General features: G+C 40.1%; 1 protein-coding gene across 2 annotated transcripts; it reads left to right on the top strand.

Annotated features, from left to right (window-relative positions):
• The first annotated feature begins 3,933 nt into the window (after positions 1-3,933).
• On the top strand, positions 3,934-21,850 carry arvcfa (ARVCF delta catenin family member a). Of its 2 annotated transcripts, none has more exons than XM_039780211.1 (16): positions 3,934-4,341; positions 7,809-7,985; positions 9,570-10,186; positions 13,275-13,753; positions 13,841-14,024; positions 14,121-14,238; positions 15,003-15,168; positions 16,178-16,195; positions 16,338-16,409; positions 17,325-17,452; positions 18,326-18,476; positions 18,559-18,751; positions 19,141-19,252; positions 19,653-19,740; positions 20,604-20,680; positions 20,904-21,850. In XM_039780211.1, the coding sequence occupies exons 1-16, from the start codon at positions 4,321-4,323 to the stop codon at positions 20,994-20,996; spliced, it is 2,694 nt and encodes an 897-aa protein (XP_039636145.1). In that variant the 5' UTR covers positions 3,934-4,320; the 3' UTR covers positions 20,997-21,850. The 2 variants fall into 2 exon arrangements, with proteins under 2 accessions (XP_039636145.1, XP_039636144.1); XM_039780210.1 differs by lacking the exon at positions 3,934-4,341 and adding an exon at positions 7,550-7,695.
• The last annotated feature ends 121 nt before the right edge of the window (positions 21,851-21,971 follow it).

Here is a 21,971-nt window from a genome sequence, read left to right as displayed (position 1 = left end):
TTGGAGAGTGCTATGAAATATAGGGAGAGAGAGAGAGAGAGAGAGAGAGAGAGAGAGAGAGAGAGAGAGAGGGGTGATAACATTCAAAATGGTCCCCAGCCCGGGACGTTGCACACATATGAATACAAAATTCCCAGTATGCAGCTTTTAGACTACAAAACCTCCCAACTTGCCCAACTTCTTTCATGTTCTGTATTGTATTTCTTCAGGAAAGAAGGTTTCTTTGTACATTCAGGTGTATTGACACCTTCTACAAGAACTTGTGTGCAGTTGTTTTGTAACAACCCTGCTACAAGTTACAGAGAAAGAAAGATAAAGAGGAAAAGAAGGGAGAGAGACTAACAGCAAATGCAGCAGGTTACATGAGGATAATTAAAAAAAGAAAAAAGAACAAGTTTTTATTAAATCTACAGTGTGCAGATCCTGTCTGCTTAATATTTCTACATGTGTCACGCATACTGTACATACAGTACACACAGTACACAAACAAAAAAGTCTGCAGGATCTGGGTGTTATGGTTTTACTCTAGGCCAGTTGGCCTTTGGACATTTAGTTTAGTTTATTTAATTTGACCTTGTTACAGCTTTTGAGTTCTTTGTTCTTGTGAGTATCTAATGTGTCTCTGTTGTCCTGTCAATCATGTCTACCCTTGTCAGCCTGTCTTTGTGTTATATTGTCTATTCAGTTTCTCTGTTTTGTTTTCCTTGTTCTATCCATGTGTATGTTTTATGCTTCAGTTTCCTGTTTTACTTTGTAGTGTCTGTTTCTCCTGTGCCGTGTCTTTCTGTACTTCCTGCCTTGTGTTTTCCCGCTTCTGTGATTGTCTGCCTCGCCCTGATGTGTTCCCCCTGGTCATCATCCCTCATGTCATTTGCCTCTCGTTACTACCCTTGTTACCTTACTGTCACTGTCCTTTCTTTGTCTCTTGTCGCTTCATCGTCCCTCCTCCCAGTTTAATTCCTTGTGTCGCTTCGTCCTTGTGGTTTTGCCTTTCCTAGTCTTGTGTTTTCTAAGTGGTTTTTGGATTTTGCGTTGGATTCCTTTTGCCTCCCTGCCTGCCTCAGGAAACCTTCTGTTGTAAGCCTTTTTATGTTGATAAACCTTTTCACTGCCTCCTCGCCTCCACACTCTGCACTTTTTGGTCCAAGCCTGGTGTTTCCTCAGACATGACACTCTAGTTCTTGGCATGGTTTAAGACTGCTAAAACCCTTAGAGAGTAAAGTAATTTCAGTGAATATAAAGTCATGTTGTATTATCATTGCCATCCATGGTGAGTCCTGTGGGTTACTGTAGGCTCATGCAAATGCCAAGTTAAAAGCATTCAGTAAAAATGACAGAGCATGCAGGCAGACACACTGGAAGATGTATGTGTATCAGGTGGATTTGTGTCACAGCAGCTTTAGCTGTCGTTGCAACAATGAAGCAGTTTCTTTATTCAGCCTGTGGAGATGATGCAGAAGGAAGTCCTTGGAAAAAAAGGTTGTGGATTATTTAACTTGTCCATGGGTGAAATAAGGGGAGCATGCACGTGAGGTGGTATTAGGTAAAGTTTGCCAGCCGAAAGTAGAAAGACTCATAATGAATGATAAATTAATTTTGTCTCACAGATCTATACAGCTGACATTTTGTAATATTAAGTGCAATAAACTCAAAGTAATTTCCGAAAATCTACACTCTGAGGAAATGTCAATAAATCCAGTATAAATCATTTTAAGTATAAAAAGGTCTCATCCATCATGAGTGACATTTTCAGCTCTCACACTAAAAGTGTCAATCCCCGCCATCTCACCCTGACTCCCAATCACCTGTGTGGGTTTCTTTTTAGTTTTTTTTAATTCACTTCTTGCTTGTTTTGATGGACTCATGCAAAGTTATGGGGAAAGGAAGTATGGATATTAAATCTGGTAATGTAAATTGTTACAATTTCAGACAGAAGTGATGGAGCTTGCTTAATCAACCTTGATCTTAGTTACTGTTGAGAATTTACAGTATAAAAAACCCCCAAAAAACATTTGATATGGTGGAAAAGCCAAAGGCTATAGCTTATAGTGCACCTGTACTCATTTTACATCACAATCATTAAAACACCAAATCAGAATCGAAAAGGTTTTATTGCCACAGTAAGTACACTTATGTGGAATTTGCCTTGGTGTAAGGTGCATACATAAACAAACATATTAAACATTAATATAAAATAAACAAATACAGAAAAACAAATATAGACATACAAAGTAACTGTTTCATAAGAAAAAGCCTGAATGGGTTGAATTCAACATTTTCAAAGAATATATAGTATATTGCATATTCGTCAACTGACATAGAACCATACTTCAATGCATGACGTGCTTAGCTTTTTTTTTTTTTTTAATGTCAGTCTGGTGGTTCACTGTTTTCGTTAGCATGCTGATGTTAGCATTTATTTTTATCGCATTCTGTTTTCTAAATGAATTTTAGTGGGAACAAAAATCCTTCGTTAGAATATGAAGCCGTTTAAAAAAAATAACCTAGTGTGATGAAGCTGCTCTGGTGTCTGTCAATGACCCAAAACCATTAAGACACTTAATGTTGGCCTGTGAACAGTGAACAGCAGTCATAATATCTAATGTGAAAACATGCTGTTTCATTGATGTTGCTTAGATTTCACTCTGGAAGGATCAAAAAAAAATTTATTAAAGGTGATAGCTATTCACTTTGATGGAGCTTTTTAACTGATTTGCTGATGAGATGTATCACTTATCTTTAGATGTCTGAAACAAAGAATTCAAGGTTCTTTAAGTGTCACTTCACCATTCTCTGTTACTGTACTGCTGTGTATATTTGGAATTATATTATCAAGGAGGTATCATAAAGTGAAAGATAAACCAACCACAGATTAGATTAAATGAAAATGAGAAAAGGCTAACTGAACCGAGGGGTTTAGTGAAACAGACCTTAAAAATGCAAAGGTGCTATCTTAAAAATGACTAACTGCAGTCTATTAGCAAAGTTTAGACAAACCGAGATAAAACAAATATGGCAGAGGCCAATGAGGATTTGAACTGCTCCAGGATCAATGATATTGAGGGGTGCTCTTAAATCAATAAGAGACAGCTGAGAGAGAGCACTGGTCTGTGGATGATAGCAGATAATTTTTTACTTGGCTTATTGCTCAGTCTCTGTGAAAGTGGTCTGATGGCAAATTAGAAGATGTCCTGGAATGTTGCTTTTTTTTGAGAAAGCAAGGACTTCCATCATGATCTAGTATTTAGTGCAGTGATTTTGTCTCAGTGCATGTGATTATTTCAGACCACTTCACTAAGACTCCTTTGGAAATGATTCAATACCTGCTGCACTAGAAAAGAGCCAGTAGCTCACACGAAACAACCACAATAAGTAAGTAATTTCAATGTTATGGTGATGACATCTAAATAAACACCTAAACAGGTGGAGCACTTGCCTATCAATTCCCTGTTTACTGTACACAAATCCTTCTTTAGTTTTATTTCTATGCTTGTACCAAATAACAATGCATTGAGGAGGTGCTTTATGAAGATGTGTGGGCAGACACACACAAAGGCTGACAAGGGGTTTGATTTGTTTGGTACAGTTTGCAGAACAAAGCTGGTTCAGTAAGGACTCTCTTCCTGGTGCTACATACAGTGTTTATGCACCTTTCCATTCCTCGCCCTTTATTATGCTGCACATGGGTGACACAGGACTTAACTAGTGCGGGCTGCTCCAGCTGCATCTGCTTGTGAGCCCACTGGGAATGGTGTGTGTGTGTGTGTGTGTGTATTCTGCCTGTGCACCAAGGCTGCCAGAAAATATGGGGAGAGCACAGGGATTGCAGGGCTCTGCACTTACCTAAGCCATTCACAGGCTCAGCATCACACAGTTGATTCAGCACCTTGCTAATAGCACACACATTAACTGCAGCACAGATCAGAGGAGAAGTGCAGTATGAGAGAGAGCCCGGCATTTATTGCTTCTGTGTGTGTGTGTGTGTGTGTGTGTGTGTGTGTGTGTGTGTGTGTGTGAACGTCTGTGTTGAGCAAATGTGTGCATGGTGCGTCTAGTGTGCGTTTGTGAGAAAAATAGAGGCAGGGAGAGAGTGAGGGAGAGAGTGAGGGAGAGAGAGGAGAGAGAGGAGAGAGAGGAGAGAGAGAGAGAGCGGACGTGTATTAGTGAAAGCTGGGAGGAAGGATGGCTGCTCATGTTTGAACTGCCTCAAATGCTCAAAGGGAGAGTCCAGGCAAAAATTCAGCAGAGGCAGAGAAACAGACGTCTCACTTGGGGACGCATCTTGTTCATCATTTGCGGGGAAGCAGAGAAGATTTGGCAATGCCTGCTGAAGTGAAAGAGGTAAGTGTGTGGTGGAATGGCTCTATTTGCTCTGTACCCTCCTGCTTTTACATTATCAGTTTTTTTTTCTTCTGCAGAGAACTGTAGCCCTCCACAGCTTTGCATTCTGCCTCTGTCATGATGAATGAAGGAGGCATCAATCGCTTCACCTCCTTGCCTCTCACTGCTGTTCGGTGCAGTCTCCTTGTGTGCATGGGGACATGATGCTAACATCTTCATTGTGTGTGTGTGTGTGTGTGTGTGTGTGCATGCACGCGCGCATGGCAGTGCATGTGTGCAAATGCATAGGCAAGCTTAAATGGGGAATAATGTTTGATTACATTATGAAGATAATTGTTGTCCCTTCAGGGGGAAAATGCTGCACACACTCTGTTAAGTGTATTGCCATGATGTATCAGAGACATTAAATCTGACCATGCAGCATTTAACTATTTAAGTATCAGTGGATTGAAAATATGCTCCAAATTGAAACTTTGCAAATGAACACCTTTCCTTTCTTGTTTTGGAGCAGCATTTTCTCTAAATAGACCCGCCTGGTTGAATTATGACTAAACAAGATGTATTGCATAATGGACAATGGTGTCTCTGCAGGAAACAAGTCTTAAGAAGAATCTTTTAATGCATTCCAGTGCCATTTTGATTCAGTGTGTACAGTGACACATTCTGTAGATTTACAGCGACCAATATGAGCATCACTGATTCAACATATAGTGGCGAGCAGATGAGTTGTGACAAAGTTGTGACTAACGTCTTCTGACATCAGTGGGCTGATGTCATGTTTTATTATCCACTGGAAGCATTACTCTTTCAATCCCACAGTTTGATAAAGACAAACTGCCTCTTAATTCTGATTTATTCTAAGTTTGATCACTACAAAATGACTTTGCCCCGCTGATTCGATTGCAATACAAAGTGCTCATTTTTCAAATCTTTTCTTTCTGAAATGCATTTGTGACCAGTTTGAATCATGGCTTGTGCCTGTTGTGCCCTTGAGCTGGTCACCAAAATCTGAACTCACTCTGCATTAGATCAGACTCTGTGTCTCCAAAAATAATACCCTTGCTGCAGCTGGCCTCAATACTGAGAGTTGACGGGAACAAGATGCTAATCATGTCATTCTGTCTCCTGCATCACTGCACCTAACATCTATATACCTTCCTTTGTTTTTGTTTTTAAAGCTGAAGTCAGATTCAGAAGCATCATCTCAACCTATTTGTCTCTGTGAGCACACTTAGTTAGTGATGGTGCAATGAGTTATTTAAACGAGCTTTGACTCACAGCGGCCTGGCCTTCCCCGTCCCTGGAGCTTGAATCAGACGGGGACAGCACACAGGCCCGAGTCCAGCCTATTATTGTCCTCCAAATCCTTAATCAAGCTGTCTGTAGAGGAGAGTAGTACCCCGTCTTTCTTTTGGCCTGGCGTTCATTTAGTGCTGCCTAACAGTAGCCAATCTACCTCCCCCAGAAGTGTTCAAGCCAGGATCATCTCCCTGCTGCCAATTTCTCCTGTGTGCCCCTTTCAACTCCTTGTCCCTCTGACACATGTTGTACATGGATATGAGGGGCTCTTGTGTTTGGTGAGGTGTTTAAAAAGCGAATCAAGCCCTCTACCTCCACATTCAGCTGTTCACTGCAGCCGTCTGATTTAATGCAGTGGAGTTGAGTTCTCAGCACTTGTTCGGTTTAATGCCGCAGCCTCAGAAAAAAGTTAGTTTGGGGAAATTTAGCAGCTTTTTTTTAACTGTGCATCATTCAGCATATTGTGTCTGCGCTATTGAGTGATAAATATCAGCTGATATTATATGCATTTGTTCTTAAAACAAAAATTGATTTAGGGAGTGGATACGCAATTCCAACCATAAAATGGGTTATAAATGATGCAGTGGAATTGATTTTCTCCACAATAAAACCCTTTAATTATACTCTTTAATGTTTTGATGGGTCAAGTGTGAAAAAGGTGTATCGGATATTGATTGAGATCATTAGAGCAGCGAAGCAAATTTTTGTGGAAAAAGTTTTTTTTTGAAAATCAGCATAAAATGTTTTTAGAGTCAAATACTGCCTCCAGTTCTTTCTTGGACCAAGATTCTGAATAATTAATCCACTCTGGTTGATGAAACCCATTTTGTTGAAAAAGAGAATTTAAGTTCTATACTCGAAATACACAAGTGGAATTTAGAGAAATATCAACATGTTGTACCAGAGCAGCAGCTGGGTTATTGATTCAAGTGTCAGTGGTGGTAAATCAGGTCTCACACCAAAATAACGTGATGCTCATATCCAGTCCCATTACAATCTTGCTGTATTTTGTCAAGGGGTTATTTTTTATACATGCTTACATTTTCCAATAGTGAACGTCAACATCTGTTTAGAGGGAATGAAGCATAAAAATATGTCTATGAAATGAACAGTGTTTGCAAAGGTCTGCTCTTGGATATTTTGGCCAATACAGATACAGATATTGCTTGTATTGTTTCATCTCATGTATGAGGTTCCCACCAGTTGAGTTGACCTACTAAACTGTAACTGAGGAGCCCGGTGCAGATTTACACTTCAGAAAAACACGGCTTTACCCCGTCGTGATTTATTACCAAACCCTGTTTGTGTCTACATTTTGTTTCTTCTTCTTGTTTTGTTACACAGCAGTCTGGTCTGTGAAATCCTCCCTGTCTGTCAGTATTTGTACATATCAAAAGAAGTAAACCTGCTCCCTGAAATCATTACAAAGGTTTGAACAACTAACTCTATCCATTTAAAATTGGCCAGTGACAAATTCAAACAGAAATTGAGCCAGAAAGTTGTATTAACAAACCAATCACGCATGCATAAATGATTCTGATATATTAGGAATACTTTCTTTCTTATGTTGTACTAATAACATACTTTGAAGAAATTATTACCTGGTAGAGATAAGCTAACTGATATAGTGTGAATCCTAGTCTGCACATAAGGATATGACACCGGAGAAACCCTACAACCACTTAATTAAATAAGTGGTAAATTGCATCTCTCGTCCTTTATTACATCTGTGTGTAATTCTGTCTACACATGATCCTTGGCTCTGCACCAGCTTGGGTACAGTTGTCCTATGGTCAGATTGCTCAATTAGATTACAGCTCATCAAATCGCTTAAACACAGAGAAATTGTCTCTGAGTTCCCAGACATACATTAGTCTAACTTAAAAATGTGTGCATATCAGCATTTTACAGCGTGAATTCAACAGATCGTGTTTTAAATTATACAAATTATATGATAATGGAGTGGAAATGAGTTGTGCTGTCAACACTGACTTTGCTCACAACCCTTCATCAACTGCAGCTCCCTCATCCTGTGAAGACAGCTTTAATGACATGGTATGCTTTCATGGTGCTGGCTACCCTGTAATCATTCCCCTTTTGTGTATAGTGTAAACATAATGTACATGTACGCAGCTCAGCGCCTTACTCATTTCTGTCTGTATGCTTAGGAGCAGAGTTCAGAGGGGCCTCCTCCACTATCTTTGTCCCAGGAGGCTAAAGAGGCAACTCTGGATAACCCCACCACTAGTGACGAACTGGACACGCCCACCTCCATCGCCTCTTTGATGACCTCGACCAATGAGAGCTCCACAGAGACTGACACCCCGCATCAGACAGACACTGAGGTGCATTATTTTATGTTTGGTCACACTTTGTCACCACTGACTTCTGACAGTTTGACTTAAACACTGTTAAAACAAAGAAGTTTAAAGGCCACTAAAAATAACTTTCCTGCCATGATAATGAATATATTTTTAAACTTTTGAACATATAACTAAATATGGCATGAATGTATTTTCTTTGTATGTTTAAAAAAGTAATTTTACTTAATTTATAATTTAATTAATTGATTCAGTCATACGTGAATCGTGAGCCTGTAAGAGCTCTTGAAATTTCCAACTTTTTATCTTTACTTTTTTTTTTTTTTATCCATTATCACCAACACGTGGTTTAAGAAATATAGAAATACATGCACCCTAAAGGAAATTTTCCAAAGATTCACAACACAACACACACACTATGAACACTGAGTTACATTGACAGGCAGAGACTTTTTTTTCCCTCTGGGGCAAAAATACCATGAAACTGATTGCAATTGTTCTTAAAATAATTTTGCTCACACTCCACTAGGAAAGTCAAAACCAAATTCAGTTTACTAAACCAGACAATTAAATGTCCTGCAATTTACCCTGCATCTAAACAATGGCTGGACCTCCAGTTGTTTCATCAGAGTCCAATCTAAACTAATTTTCAACATGAGGAATTCATTATTGTTTGGCAGGAAGGGAGAATTCATTATTTACTGGTGGCTCGAAAAGCCAAGGAAGTGCTGAAATAATGACGATTGATCATCACTATAGGCTATGAGAAATGAGCTGGGGTGGGCTGTATAGGTTAAATGATAAACAAACACACACTGTAGGTAACAGAAGGTACATGTTTGGTCTATTCAGTAAATTAATAATAAATAGTTCCTGGGTCAGTTCAATTTTCTAAGCACAAACGGACATTTGGAAAAACAGAAAAATGGGTTAAAATGTCAAATTTTTCATTTTTTTCCACCTTGACAAATTAAAAAATTGGATCTTTAACCTGTTTTTCCAATTTTCTGTTTTTTATTCAGAGGATCAGAAATTGAGAAAATTACAAAATTGTGTCTGAGCTCCAATTATTCAATAATGCAATGGTATTTTCTTCCTCTATTTTGCAGAATATGCAGGTCATTAACTGCATATGGACCAAAAAAAAAAAAAACTGATAGGCTTTGGGGTCAGAGGTGCTTGCAACTGATGGTTTTGAGTGGAGGGCGGGGCGTAGCTAGGCGGAACGAGGGAGAGAATACCATTGCAGTATTGAATAATTGGAGCCTAGACACAATTTTGTAATTTTCAAAATTTCTGATTTTCGGAATAAAAACAGAAAATTGGAAAAACAGTTTAAAGATCCAATTTTTTAATTTGTCAAGGCGTAAAAATATTAAAAATTGGATATTGGAACCCATTTTTCTGTTTTTCCAAATGTCCGTTTGTGCTTAGAAAATTGAACTGATAAGTGTTACACTGACCGTTCCTACTATGACAGTAAACACACCAATTTGGTGGCATGTAATTGGAGAGAGGAAACCTCAGACAAATGGGATTTTTAAGACTAACAGAGGTTCTGATTAGATTTTTGCAGAGATTATAGTTGTGGTGCATCCATCCTTGTAGGAGTCCAAGGCCATGGAACAGGAAGGCGAACAGGCCCCCAGTGAGACCCACAAGTCCTCAGAGACACAGCAGGAGAACTTCCAGACACCAAACACACCTGGTCTCACATCGACTCCAGAGGTCCAAGATAACACCCCTATTGAGCAACCTATTCCTGAAGCAAACAGTCAACCCATTGAGTCTGTTACACCAACTACGCCAACCAGAAACTCAACCACAGCACCCCCACAACCTCAGATAGTACAGCAGTCTGAGGAGCCTCAGCCAGTGAACCCAGACAGGCAGAGCAGAGTGTACACCCTCCCTGACAGCTACAGAGGCATTGGGGGTGACTTATGTGCAGGGTATGGAAGCCTATCCCGTGCCACCCTCCACGGCTACTGGCCCACCAAGAACTTCCAGCCCGGGGCTCACTACACCTTACCCTTCCTCAGGGACAGTTACGCTCCTGCAGGCCTGACCAGCCAGACAGAGGAGGATGGCCTCAGCGAACGGGGAGAAAACCCTCTGGACATGAAGACTGACCACCCAGCTGCCAGTTACCCAACACTGGGGGGAATCCACCAGTTCAGGCCAATCACCACAATGGAGCTCCTCAGGGAGCCCTCGAGAACCAGGTAAGAGGACAGTACATTAGATGAAACTTTATTGATCCTTCAGAGAAACTGTATAAATGGGTTTCAAGTATGTTTATGGTTTCCATAGTACGTAGATGTAGGATCAAATATAGATCAGAATCAGCTTTATTGGCCAGGTTTGCGTAAAAAAATAAGGAATTTGACTGTGGTTAATCTTTGCTCTCAACGTACAACACTCACTTAACATATAAAGAATAAAAACAGAAAGGACAATAAGAAATATAAAACAATACTGTTAAGTATACAGTATAACAATACAATAGAATTTACAAATTTACAAAAAATTTACAATAACAATTGAAGAGAGGGAAGGAATAATGCAATATCAGTATAGTCTGGATTTAAGATTTAAATATGAATATAGTGCAAGGCAGTTCAGTGCAATGGTAATATATTAATAACAATATTGTAATTGTAAGATTGAAATATACATGAGGTAGATGAGCAGAACAGTGTTGATTAACTTTGTTCAGTGTAAGGATGGGGGCTATTTCTGAGCGTTCAAACAGAGTGACTGCTTGGGGAAAGAAGCTGTCTTTGTGTGGGCTGGTTTTGGTGAACAGTGACCTGTATTGCCTACCAGAGGGAAGGAGTTTGAACAGTTTGTGACCAGGATGTGAGGGGTCTGCAGAGATTTTTGCTGCCCTTTTCCTGACCTTGGACCGGTACAGGTCCTGGATGGAAGGAAGGTCAGCTCCAATGATCCTCTCTGCAGCCCTAATTGTCCGTTGCAGTCTGGCCCTGTCCCGTTTGGTGGCTGACCCAAAACAGACAGTGATGGAGGTGCAGATGACAGACTGAATGATGGCTGAGTAGAAAGTGGTCAGCAGCTCCTTAGGCAGATTAAACTTCCTTAGCTGTCGCAGGAAGTATAACCTCTGCTGGACCTTTTTCTGGACAGAGTCAATGTGGGGAGACCATTTTAGGTCCGGTGAAATGGTTGATCCCAGGAACCTAAAGGAATTCACAGTGGACACTGTGTCGTTCTGGATGGTGATGTGTCATCTCCACAGTCTTCTTGGGGTTTAACTCCAGGTGGTTCTGACTGCACCATTGGACCAGCTGTTCCACCTCCTGTCTGTAAGCAGACTCATCACCATCCTGGATCAAACCAAAGACGGTGGTGTTATCTGCAAACTTCAGGAGTTTTACAGATGGGTTCTTTGAGGTGCAGTCATTAGTGTAGAGGGAGAAGAGTAGCGGGGAGAGGACACAACCCTGTGGGGCGCCAGTGCTGATGTGCTGCTGACTATCAACCAGGGAGCTGATGATCCACTGAGGTGGTGGCAGGCACTGAGAACTGGGTGAGCTTCTGATGTAGGAGTACAGGGATGATGTTGTTGAACACCGAGCTAAAGTCCACAAACAGCATCCTGGCATACGTCCCTGGGCAGTTGAGGTGGTGCAGGATGTATTGCTGTCCCATATTGACAGCATCATCCGACCTGTTTACCCTGTAGGCAAACTGCAGGGAGTCCAGCATGGGTCCTGTTATGTCCTTCAGGTGGCTCAACACCAGTCTTTCAAAGGATTTCATGACCACAGACATCAGTGTGACAGGCCTGTAGTCATTTAATCCTGTGAGGATTTTTGGGGACTGGGATGATGGTGGAGCATTGGAAGCAGGCGCCAATCTTCACACAGCTCTAGGGACCGGTTAAAGATCTGCGTGAAGATTGGCGCCAGCTGTTCAGTGCAGACTCACAGACAAGAGGGGGACACACCATCAGGTCCTGGAGCCTGGACTGGAGATCATTCCCCACATGTATTTAGCCACTTTAAAAAGGGCTGTGGGAAAATGAATCGGTAAATGTGTGTTGCTTTGTTACTCAGTCTCTAAAGTACACTACAGTCTGTTTATTAAATGTCAATCTTTGATCCCATTAAATGTTTTTTTGGTCAAAATATTAATATGGTCCCTGATAATGGGATCACCTGTAACAAAAGCTACCAGACAGCCAATAGAAAGCCAATTTACCTTTGACATTAATAGCATAAATAACCTTACAGTTTGTTTTTTATCACTGTTGCGACAAATGTTATAAGTAAATGTGACCAAATGCGTGGACACCAAGCTATTTAACTCTATGGTGCACCTCTGTACCTACAGACTGGATTTCATAAATTTCATTCCATCAGTTCAGATGTGATATGGTTTTTAAAGCTATGAATGAAAATGTCTAATCTATGAAAAATTCAATTGCAAAAAACATCTAAACATAAATGTCTTTCCATGTGTGGTCCACATTTTGCCCAATAAACCAACTGAATTCCATTTTTTTTAAAACATCTGAGCTGTGGACAGAGATTGAGAGGTCTGGCACCAGGCTAATCACAAATGAAAGAAGAAAAATTTAAAGAAAGCAAGACTTTGTTATGGAGGTTGTGCGTGTACAGTGCTATAAACTGCCACAGTAGCAATAGAAAAAATGTACAAATCAACACTAACATTATCACAGTGGTCCTGCTGTGAAAATTATATATCAATCTTTGTAGCTACACAGACACCCTCTAGTCAGCTCTATCTTGGTCCTGTGAGTCAGCCTGGACAATAGACATATGGACAGCAGTTAAGTAGCAGCTGGTATCAATCAGGAATGGCAGCCTGCTGCAAAGTCTATAAATAAGGAGGTTTCACCTGTTATTGCCTGCCAGAAGCTTTTCCTTATCCCATATAAAGTGACAGAGGTACAAAAGATACAAGCAACTCACGTATGCTGTTAAACTCCCTGAAGCCCAGTCCCCAATCCACCACTCAACCACTCAACCTGTTGAATATACAGTAAAAGGAATAGTTTTTTAAATTTTGGGAAATATACTTGTTCACTTTCTTGCTGAAAATTAGATGAGAAGATCAATACCACTTCATATTTGTCTGTTAAATATAAGGCTACAACCTTATTTATTTAGCTTAGCATTAAGACTGGAAGCAGAGGAAAACTGCTAGCCTGGCTATGTCTAACAAAAATATCCGCCTGGAGCATTTTTTGTCACTGTGAGGCAAGAGTGATGGTTGTGTTTTAGTTCTGATCCCATTATGCATGCATGATTGTCTCTGTCACTTCAGAGGTGGATACGATGATGCCTTCATGGCCCAGCTGGAGGGGAACCTGAATCCTTTCTTCCAGGCCATGTGCCGAGCACAGACCCTGCAGTTCTCCCACAAACGCAGCAGCATGGTCAGCCTGGACAGCATCCGCAGGGACCCACGCTGGAGAGACCCCAACCTGCATGAGGTGATCTCGATGCTCAGCCACCCAATGGATCCAGTCAAGTCCAATGCTGCCGCCTATCTGCAGCACCTGTGTTATGAGAACGAACGCATCAAGCAGGAGGTCCGCCAGCTTAACGGGGTGCCAATTTTGGTAGAATTACTGGACCACCCTAAACCTGAGGTCCACCGCAAGGCCTGTGGTGCTTTGCGCAACATATCCTACGGAAAAGACCATAATAACAAAATGGCCATCAAGAACTGTGATGGCATCCAAGCTTTAGTCAGACTAATGAGGAAGTCTAGCAGCATGGAGGTCAAAGAGTTAGTCACAGGTACAGCTCAATCCCTTACTCTTCCTGCAGCCATAACCTGCAATCCTTAATTTCATCTCTACAGCATTTGTATTGTTTCCTTTGCAGGCACTCTGTGGAACCTCTCCTCACATGAGCCGCTGAAGATGATGGTAATCAACAACGCGCTTCAAACACTGACTGACGAGATCATCATCCCACACTCGGGCTGGAGGAGAGATTCAGCTGACCCCTCCAAACTGTTGAGTGCTGATTGGACCACAGTCTTCAAGAACACCTCTGGATGTCTGAGGTAAGCTTTGCTTCTGTCATGGAACAAATGACAACCAAAAGCTGACTTGTCACGGGCCGTGTTCTCGCAGCGTTGCTAACAAAGTTGTTTCTGCAGGAACGTCAGCTCAGATGGGGCGGACGCTCGACAGAGGTTGAGGGAGTGTGAGGGGCTTGTGGACGCTCTCCTGCATGCCCTTCAGTCAGCAGTTGTCAACAAGGACACTGACAATAAGGTTTCTGAAGTCATCACAATGACTTAAATTTAGAGACTTTAGAGCTTTAGTGCGTAACTTTTTGATATTAATGAACGTCTGTTACATTCAAGCCATTGCCAAATGAGTTTGTACAAAGCTAATTAAGACTATGAGCGCCACACAACTCTCTCTGTATTTCTCAGTGTGGCTATGTTCAGAAGATTGTGAAGATTGTGATTTTCGCGCTCAGAAACTTAAGTGAAGATAATTACCTCTTCTGAAGAGTCCGTCACGTTTATTTAATCCTCCATGTCCTCCTTGGCTACTAGCAACTGCGTGGGGGAGGGGTAGGGGCAGTGCGCGATCACGGAAGGCTTGTATCATGTGGATGCGCTGACAGTTTTGTTGTCGTTACTTAGAATTCCTTATGGGGGCGACAGAAACTACGCACTATAGCTTTAAGGAAAAAATTCAACCCAAAATGTATTTTAAGCACAATTGCTGGTTGGTGACTATTCATTGTTTTGGTAATTAAATGCTATGTTGTAATAACAACTTTGGATTGATTAATTTCTTCGCATTAAATTTAAGTTAATAGCATGTACACAATTGCAATTTGATTCAGAGATTAAATTCAAGTCATCAAAGTAATCAAAGTAGGGTTCTCCAAAGTGTGACATTACTCAGAATTTCAATTTTGACAAATCATCAATACATTTTATTCTGAAAAGTCAGTGTAAACACTCGGATGACTCCTACTGCCGTATAACTTTCTGATTGAAATCTCATTATCCTCCATTCAGTCAGTGGAGAACTGCGTGTGCATACTGCGAAACCTATCCTATCATGTTCATAAAGAGATACCAGGAACTGAGCGATTTCAGGAACCCCATGCCAATCTGATGAGATCAGTGGGGCACCAGAAGAAGAAGAATGAGCCTGACTGTTTTGGAGGGAAACGACCCAAAGGTTGGTAGGCCATCATAGTCGATAACATCACAATAATCATTACTGGTTGTATTATTTCAGTTTGGGTTGCTTTGATTGTTTTAATTCAACTATAATTCAATTTCTCAGGTTGATTCATTTGCTTACTAACAAATCAAAACCCACATGTGGGGACATCTATCGTATCTTGGGTGTTTCTCAAGATACAGAAGATAATGATTAAGTCCCCAAATTAAAACTTGAATATGCTCTATTTAAGATTTGAGTCTGATAAGGGCTTAAAATAGCAGTTTGTGCAGTGCACTCTACTAAAACAGATGCACTGATGTCTATGATTGAACAAGCACTAGCAAGTCATTTTCAGAGGGTTTTACAGTTTATTTTGTTTTAATCTTCCGCTCCTCCCATAACACTCCACATAAACTTTTTAGTTTTCAATAGAATCTGTTTTCTTAGTATACTTTGCTTCGAGCATCGGTTTCAAGTTTCTTGCCCCTTTTTATGCCAATTAGAGCCTGAATATTTCATATCCCTGCACATGCAGTAGCTGATGATATCATTTTCTCTGCCGGAGGAGTGCCAGGTTCCAAAATTGAAAAAGCATGTTTATACTTATAGCCTACTGTTTCATCAGTTATGTGATTTTTACACCATGCAACCGAGGAGGATGTTTTGAACTGTGAAAAACCTTTGGTAGTGATGCTGCATAAACCATATAAGTAACATTAAGTAAATTACAGCTGATGAATAGTAACTAATAGGCTGCAGCAGTTTGTGCTGCAGGACACAGCCTAATGGAGAAAGAATAGGGTTAGAGTTAATTGTGATTTAAAGTTTTATGGCTTTTCACCACTGCTAACCTTTCAGCTAATTGCACAACATTGACAAAGGCCTCTCTGAGCCAAACATCAACCTGATACTGTCAGTTCCCCCCGTGTCTCACCACATGGAGCAGCTCTGTGTTTTCTGCTGCTGTATAATCTAATCTTTAACATTGTTCTTCTTTTCCCTTGAAAACTATATTCATCAGAAGAGTGGTTCAATCAAGGTCAGTCTGCTTGTTACTGCTGAATATTTTCATGGTAGTAATATTAAGATGTAATACCACACTGAATTTGCTGACATTATCTGTCTGTCTACTGATATAATGAAAAAATGTTTGTGTGCATGTATGTGTCTGTGATGTACAGGTTGGAAAAATGGATTAATGGACAGGAAATACGGTACATTGGATTTACCAAAACGCACAGAACAAATGAAAGGTATATATTTAAAGAATGTCAACTTCACATAAGACAAATTCTGACTGTGGTATGACTCACAGTGACATTAGTAATTAGGCTATACATTAGGCTAACTAATAATAGAATAATAAGCAGACCTTCCATCAGTACCTGCTTTCTGTGTTATGTTATTTGCTTTGTATGCATGACGTTGGCATGGCCCGGAAGATAATTCATTTAAATGCAAAGCTGCACTCCAGCACCTGCACCACTTGAGGAGAGCTTCATTACTAAAACAAAATGACCCTCCAACTGAAAGACATTTTTATCTGGCTACATCTAGAGGAGGAACATTTCCTCTGCAGGCACTGGAATTTGCTCAAGATACTGCCTGACACTGAAGTATCTTTATTTGCCTACGGCTAAACTATCTTTACCTTTTGTATAGCCATATGGCTGTTTTTAGCCATGAATGCATTCTGTATATGGAAACTATGGGCACATTTTTCTTTTTTTTTACTACTGTAGGGCTGAATATCATATATTTGGTTCTGGTTGCTGTTTAAACAGATCAAAGCTAAGCTCATGCCTCCAACACTCCAGCCAGTGAATGCAAATAAGTATAACAAGCATGTCAGGGTCCGGGGTCAGTTTTATACTACTTGTAAGCGTCTGACAGAGTTGTAATTTTCTCATGTAGGGTTTTATTTATCAATTTATTTATCAATTGATCAATATACATACACATATACATATGTTGTTTTACTAACCTGCCTATCTACTGACTTAAACTAACCTTGATAGAAGAAATTGTGGTCCAATGTTGATATATTTGCATTTGATACTGACACTGTTAATAACACCATCATTGAAGTCTTTAGCCGCTGATGGTCAGGCAGGCACTTTTTCACTGCTTGAAAATCATCCTTGACTTTCTCTGCCTTTCTGTTAAAGGCTTGGAGCTGCTGTACCAGCCAGAGGTGGTGAGGCTCTACCTCTCTCTTCTCACCTGCAGTCACAACCACAACACCCTGGAGGCAGCTGCAGGGGCACTGCAGAACCTCGCTGCGGGACACTGGGCTGTGAGTAGATGGAATAGTTGCCAGTTTTTTCTTACACTCATCACTGGGTTGTGACTGCGACAGGGGTTGTGATTGTGGCGTGTATCACAAACATAAAAATGGTTTCTTTGAGTCTGGAAATGGTAACATTTAACTTTAAATTAATGTACTTATTAAGTGACACTTTGTTGGCTCAGGCTATATCCAAGTAAGATCGACATGACTGCTGTTAGTGTCCTTATACATGTCTATGGAGCAGATCCAGGATTTGTCTCTATATGACATCATCATCATCTCTCTGCTCTCAGCTTAAGGAGAGACTTGACCTGTACCGTAAATATTGTGTAGATAATATATCAACCTTCTAAGTCAGTCTGCACTGTGCAGGGTCAAACAAGACAACCTCCCCAGGCCCTTACATGGGGGCCTCCATGACTACAGCTTTTTTCTGGGCTGGTTTGGTTGTATTTCTGATGCTGCATCAATGTTAAAGTGTGCAGAAGGAGGGAGATGTGGGATCAATCATCTTAATTCAACCAGACTTTCTAGATTGACTTTGTCACCACCCTTTATGATCACAAAAATCACTTTTACTGCTATGTACCCCAAGTGGTTCCATAGGGCTGTCAAATAATGTGCTTTGCCAAGATATACTACGCCATGAATGTCACTATAATTTAACCTCAGCACTGAGGCCACGCTCAGATTAAAAGAATTTTTGAAATCAAGTTGCATCGTACACATGAGAGCAGTTGAGAGAGCAGAACTTTGTTCATGGTATGTTCTTAGTGCACTTGAGCAGAGTTATGAGTGGGTAGTTAAGATATGAAGAAAACATAAACTCACAGATACTCCCAAACATCACTCAGTTGTATTTTGTGTTTGCTCTTGTAGTGGTCTAGCTACATCCGGGCCACAGTGAGAAAAGAGAAAGGGCTGCCTATTCTGGTGGAGCTGCTGCGCTCAGATGTGGACAAAGTGGTGCGAGCTGTGGCTATTGCTCTCCGCAATCTGGCGATGGATAGAAGGAATAAAGACCTAATAGGTACAAGCTTGTGACTCTCATCTGCATACGCGTCTCTACACTTGAACACTAACTTTGCTATGTTGTCTCTCTGTCATTACAGGGAGCTATGCTTTGAGGGACCTTGTCGGTAATCTGCCATGTGGGCAGCAGCACCCAGCAAAGAATCTTGAGGGCGATACGGTGGTGTCTATTCTGAACACCATCCACGAGATCATCACGGATAGCCCAGAGAATGCCCGGGCGCTCATACAGGGTCATGCTGTGCAGAAACTGGTGGCCATCAACAGGTCAAGGTACTTGAATGTCCTTTAACTAAATTATAATTTTCAAACCTTTACACAAGTTTCTAAATATGTACTGCATTCCAAACTAAACAATACAATGTTGATTAAATATTAATGGTACAGCTTGCTAAACAGAAGTCCAAAGTCAAAGTTTCAGATATTGTCCTTTTTTCAAAATAAGATTGAAAAAAGACCGAAAAAACTGTATTGGTATTATAGTATTTGTTGCTGCAACTGCTTAATGTCTGTTTGTACTTCAGACAGCCTCGATGCAATAGCTCATGATATTATAGTCATCAAATCCTAGGGCAATCAGATATGGATTTTAATCATCTGGACAGTATTGTCTCCGGGCTGTCCTCTGTGGTTTAAAATAGTGTCTAATAATTTATTGTCAGCCAATCAGCACGGGAGACCAAGGCTGCTTCCCATGTGCTCCAGACAATATGGGCCTACAAGGAACTGCGAAACACTCTGAACAAGGCTGGTTGGAACAAGAGCCACTTTAAGGTATTTGTTTCTATTTCCTAAATGTGGCGTGACTATACAAACCACTTTACTCCTGGTAGTGTGAGTTGAGAAATAGTTGTCAAAAATGCATAATGAAAAAACAAACAACATATGTTCAACTGTGAAATCTGTCTTTTGTCAGATAAAAAGAAAAGTAGGGAAAGTGAGATTTGGGCTTGATTTAAACCCAGAAAATCTTGTGCACAGTAGGCTGTAGGCTACTGAGGACCCTTTATCCTGTTACATTTTAAACATGATTAAAAATACAAGGTGTGTTACTGTCCAACACTCAGTAAAAGTTATTCTAACCAAAACCAATGTAATACCCTTTTTTAAATTACAGGAAAGCCTAAAATTCTGGTTGTCATAGAGTAATGTTATCCTTTTTTGTCTTTCAAAGCCAACAACTACCGGAGTGACTAAAAAATCCAAGAGTGGAAAGCAAGGCAGCGATGACATCACCTTGCCTCTCATGGACAAAAACCAAGGTCAGCAAATCGTTGCATGCATTCTCTCAGCAAAATGTTATTTCACCATCATCTAAATTAAAAAAGTGTCCTTTGGCTCGACTAAGAAAAGCTGTTTTTAAACATACTGACGTTCTTATCATGTCAGGGACAAATACATGGGCATTTCCAGTCCCAGACCATATTCTTCTAAAACATAGCCTTAAACCCATGATGTGCTGCCAAGGTTATCAGTGCAGAGACTTGGCTTATTAGCCTGAACAGGCTCTCCCAGAGGCAGGGCGCACTCACGCATCACCAGTCACATTTAATTTTAACATTTCAAAAGGACACCCGCTTTCCCACATCAAGAGCGACCTCTAGCTTTGCACAAAAACAGGGATTTTCAGTGCTTCTTTATGAATTATGAACATAAACACCCTTTGAACTACTTTCCACTAATTATTTCATTGCATTTGCCTGTTTCGCTCACTGGTGTTTCAGTCTAAATGAATAGCTTCTCCAATGTGAGGACTGGCCTGTTGTTGAATTGCTGTTGTTGTAGAGTTTATAAGCTTCTGTAGACAGCAATACAAGTAGCCTAATAGCATGTTTTTTTATTTCATTATTTTACTTTGAAAGCAACTAACTTACTGATATTGTTATTGTTAGCTAGCACTACTGTTAGCCAAGCTGCTAACCCTGGGGTTCCTTATTGAACAATTTAATTAGATAAATTAAAAATAATTAAGAGTTTCAGATTTTATTCTATGAGCAGGCTTTTTACAGGTTGACAAAGGTTTCCCTAAACTGATTTACATGTTATTTTTCTCTGTGTAAGATTCATCTTTGCCACACCTTTGCCATATTGTGTACTGCTAGTATAATTATAATTTCCATTGCAGATGTATATTCCAGTTTAGAGCCAAACGACAGAGTTGGAGATGGAAAAGGGCCTGTTGTGGAAAGAGACACTCTCCAGGTAATCTTCCATTTGAATGTACTGAATTTGTTTACATTGTTTACATTATGTTTACAGACTTCATGACCTATCCCTGGTATGGAGGATAAGCAGGAATTGTATCTGTTGTTTTACAGGATTTTGTTTCAAATTATTACTTTCCTGACATGCGTTTGTAACTGTCAATGTTTTTTTCATGCAAATTGACTAACACTATCTGCATTTTTTTTTTTTTTTAACCTAGGCGATAAGTGAGAGAAAACACTTCATCAGAGCTGGCAGGCCTGCAGTGGGCCTCATGGATAACAAACCTCCACCATTGGACTCCTGGGTGTAAACATGACAACACGGCCAGTCAAACCGGTTAAATCCTGTAGAGACACTTTACATTGGTAAAATATGGGTTTGTGCCATTTGCTCATGTACAGAGAAACATGTTCAATTAAAAATAATTTCCTTTGTTTACAGGAAATACTGTGCCAAACATTTACATGTAATTATTATGGAGGTTATTTGGCAAAAGATTTAATCAATTTTGTCATTTAAGATGATATATTGTATGTCTGAAACTCATGATGGATTATGTATGACATCTGAAATAGCCTAAATATGCAAACTGTGGTGACTCATGACTCCAAAGAATATATGACATTTGAATTTTACTGCTACATGCTACACAAGTATGAGATCATTTATAATACTTGTAGTTTGCCAAGCTTAAGGCCTAAAGTCTATTCAATTCTATCGCTGTCCATCCCTATGGGTTCTGGGCTGTAGAAGATTCTGATATAAAATAATTTTCTAACATTTTTTGGTCAGTGTTTGAGATAATTAGGATTAGGGCTATCATCGGCCTATTCATCAAAAACATCCAAATAATTTGGAATTCAGTTTATTCTCGACAAAACCTGCCATCAGTGTAGACTGTGCGGTCATTAGAGAATCCTCTCTATTCCATTTGTTTCATGATAGGCAAAATGGGATTGTAAATGTGTAACAAAGGACTGTTAATATTCTAAATGAAGGTATTTATATTGTAATATTTATTGTAATACCCATGTTATTAATTAAAGGTTATTGATGTGCATTAGCTAATACTGGTAAGTGATCCTACATTCTATACAACTCTGCTTTGCAGTGGTTCTTTTTGCATTGCAATGTTGAATGAAAAATAAAAATAAATGATGTGCATAATTTCTCATTTTTATTTTTATTTTCTTTTTGTATTACAGGCTGAATTTTATACCCTCTTCCATTTGATCAGTGGGTACCTGTTACATTAAACAGCACTCACTGGCCAGTTAAACAACCC

Source organism: Perca fluviatilis, chromosome 17 (genome assembly GCF_010015445.1).
Source record: "Perca fluviatilis chromosome 17, GENO_Pfluv_1.0, whole genome shotgun sequence".
Classification (NCBI taxonomy): Eukaryota; Metazoa; Chordata; class Actinopteri; order Perciformes; family Percidae; genus Perca; species Perca fluviatilis.
This window is presented reverse-complemented; position numbering and strand designations above follow the sequence as displayed.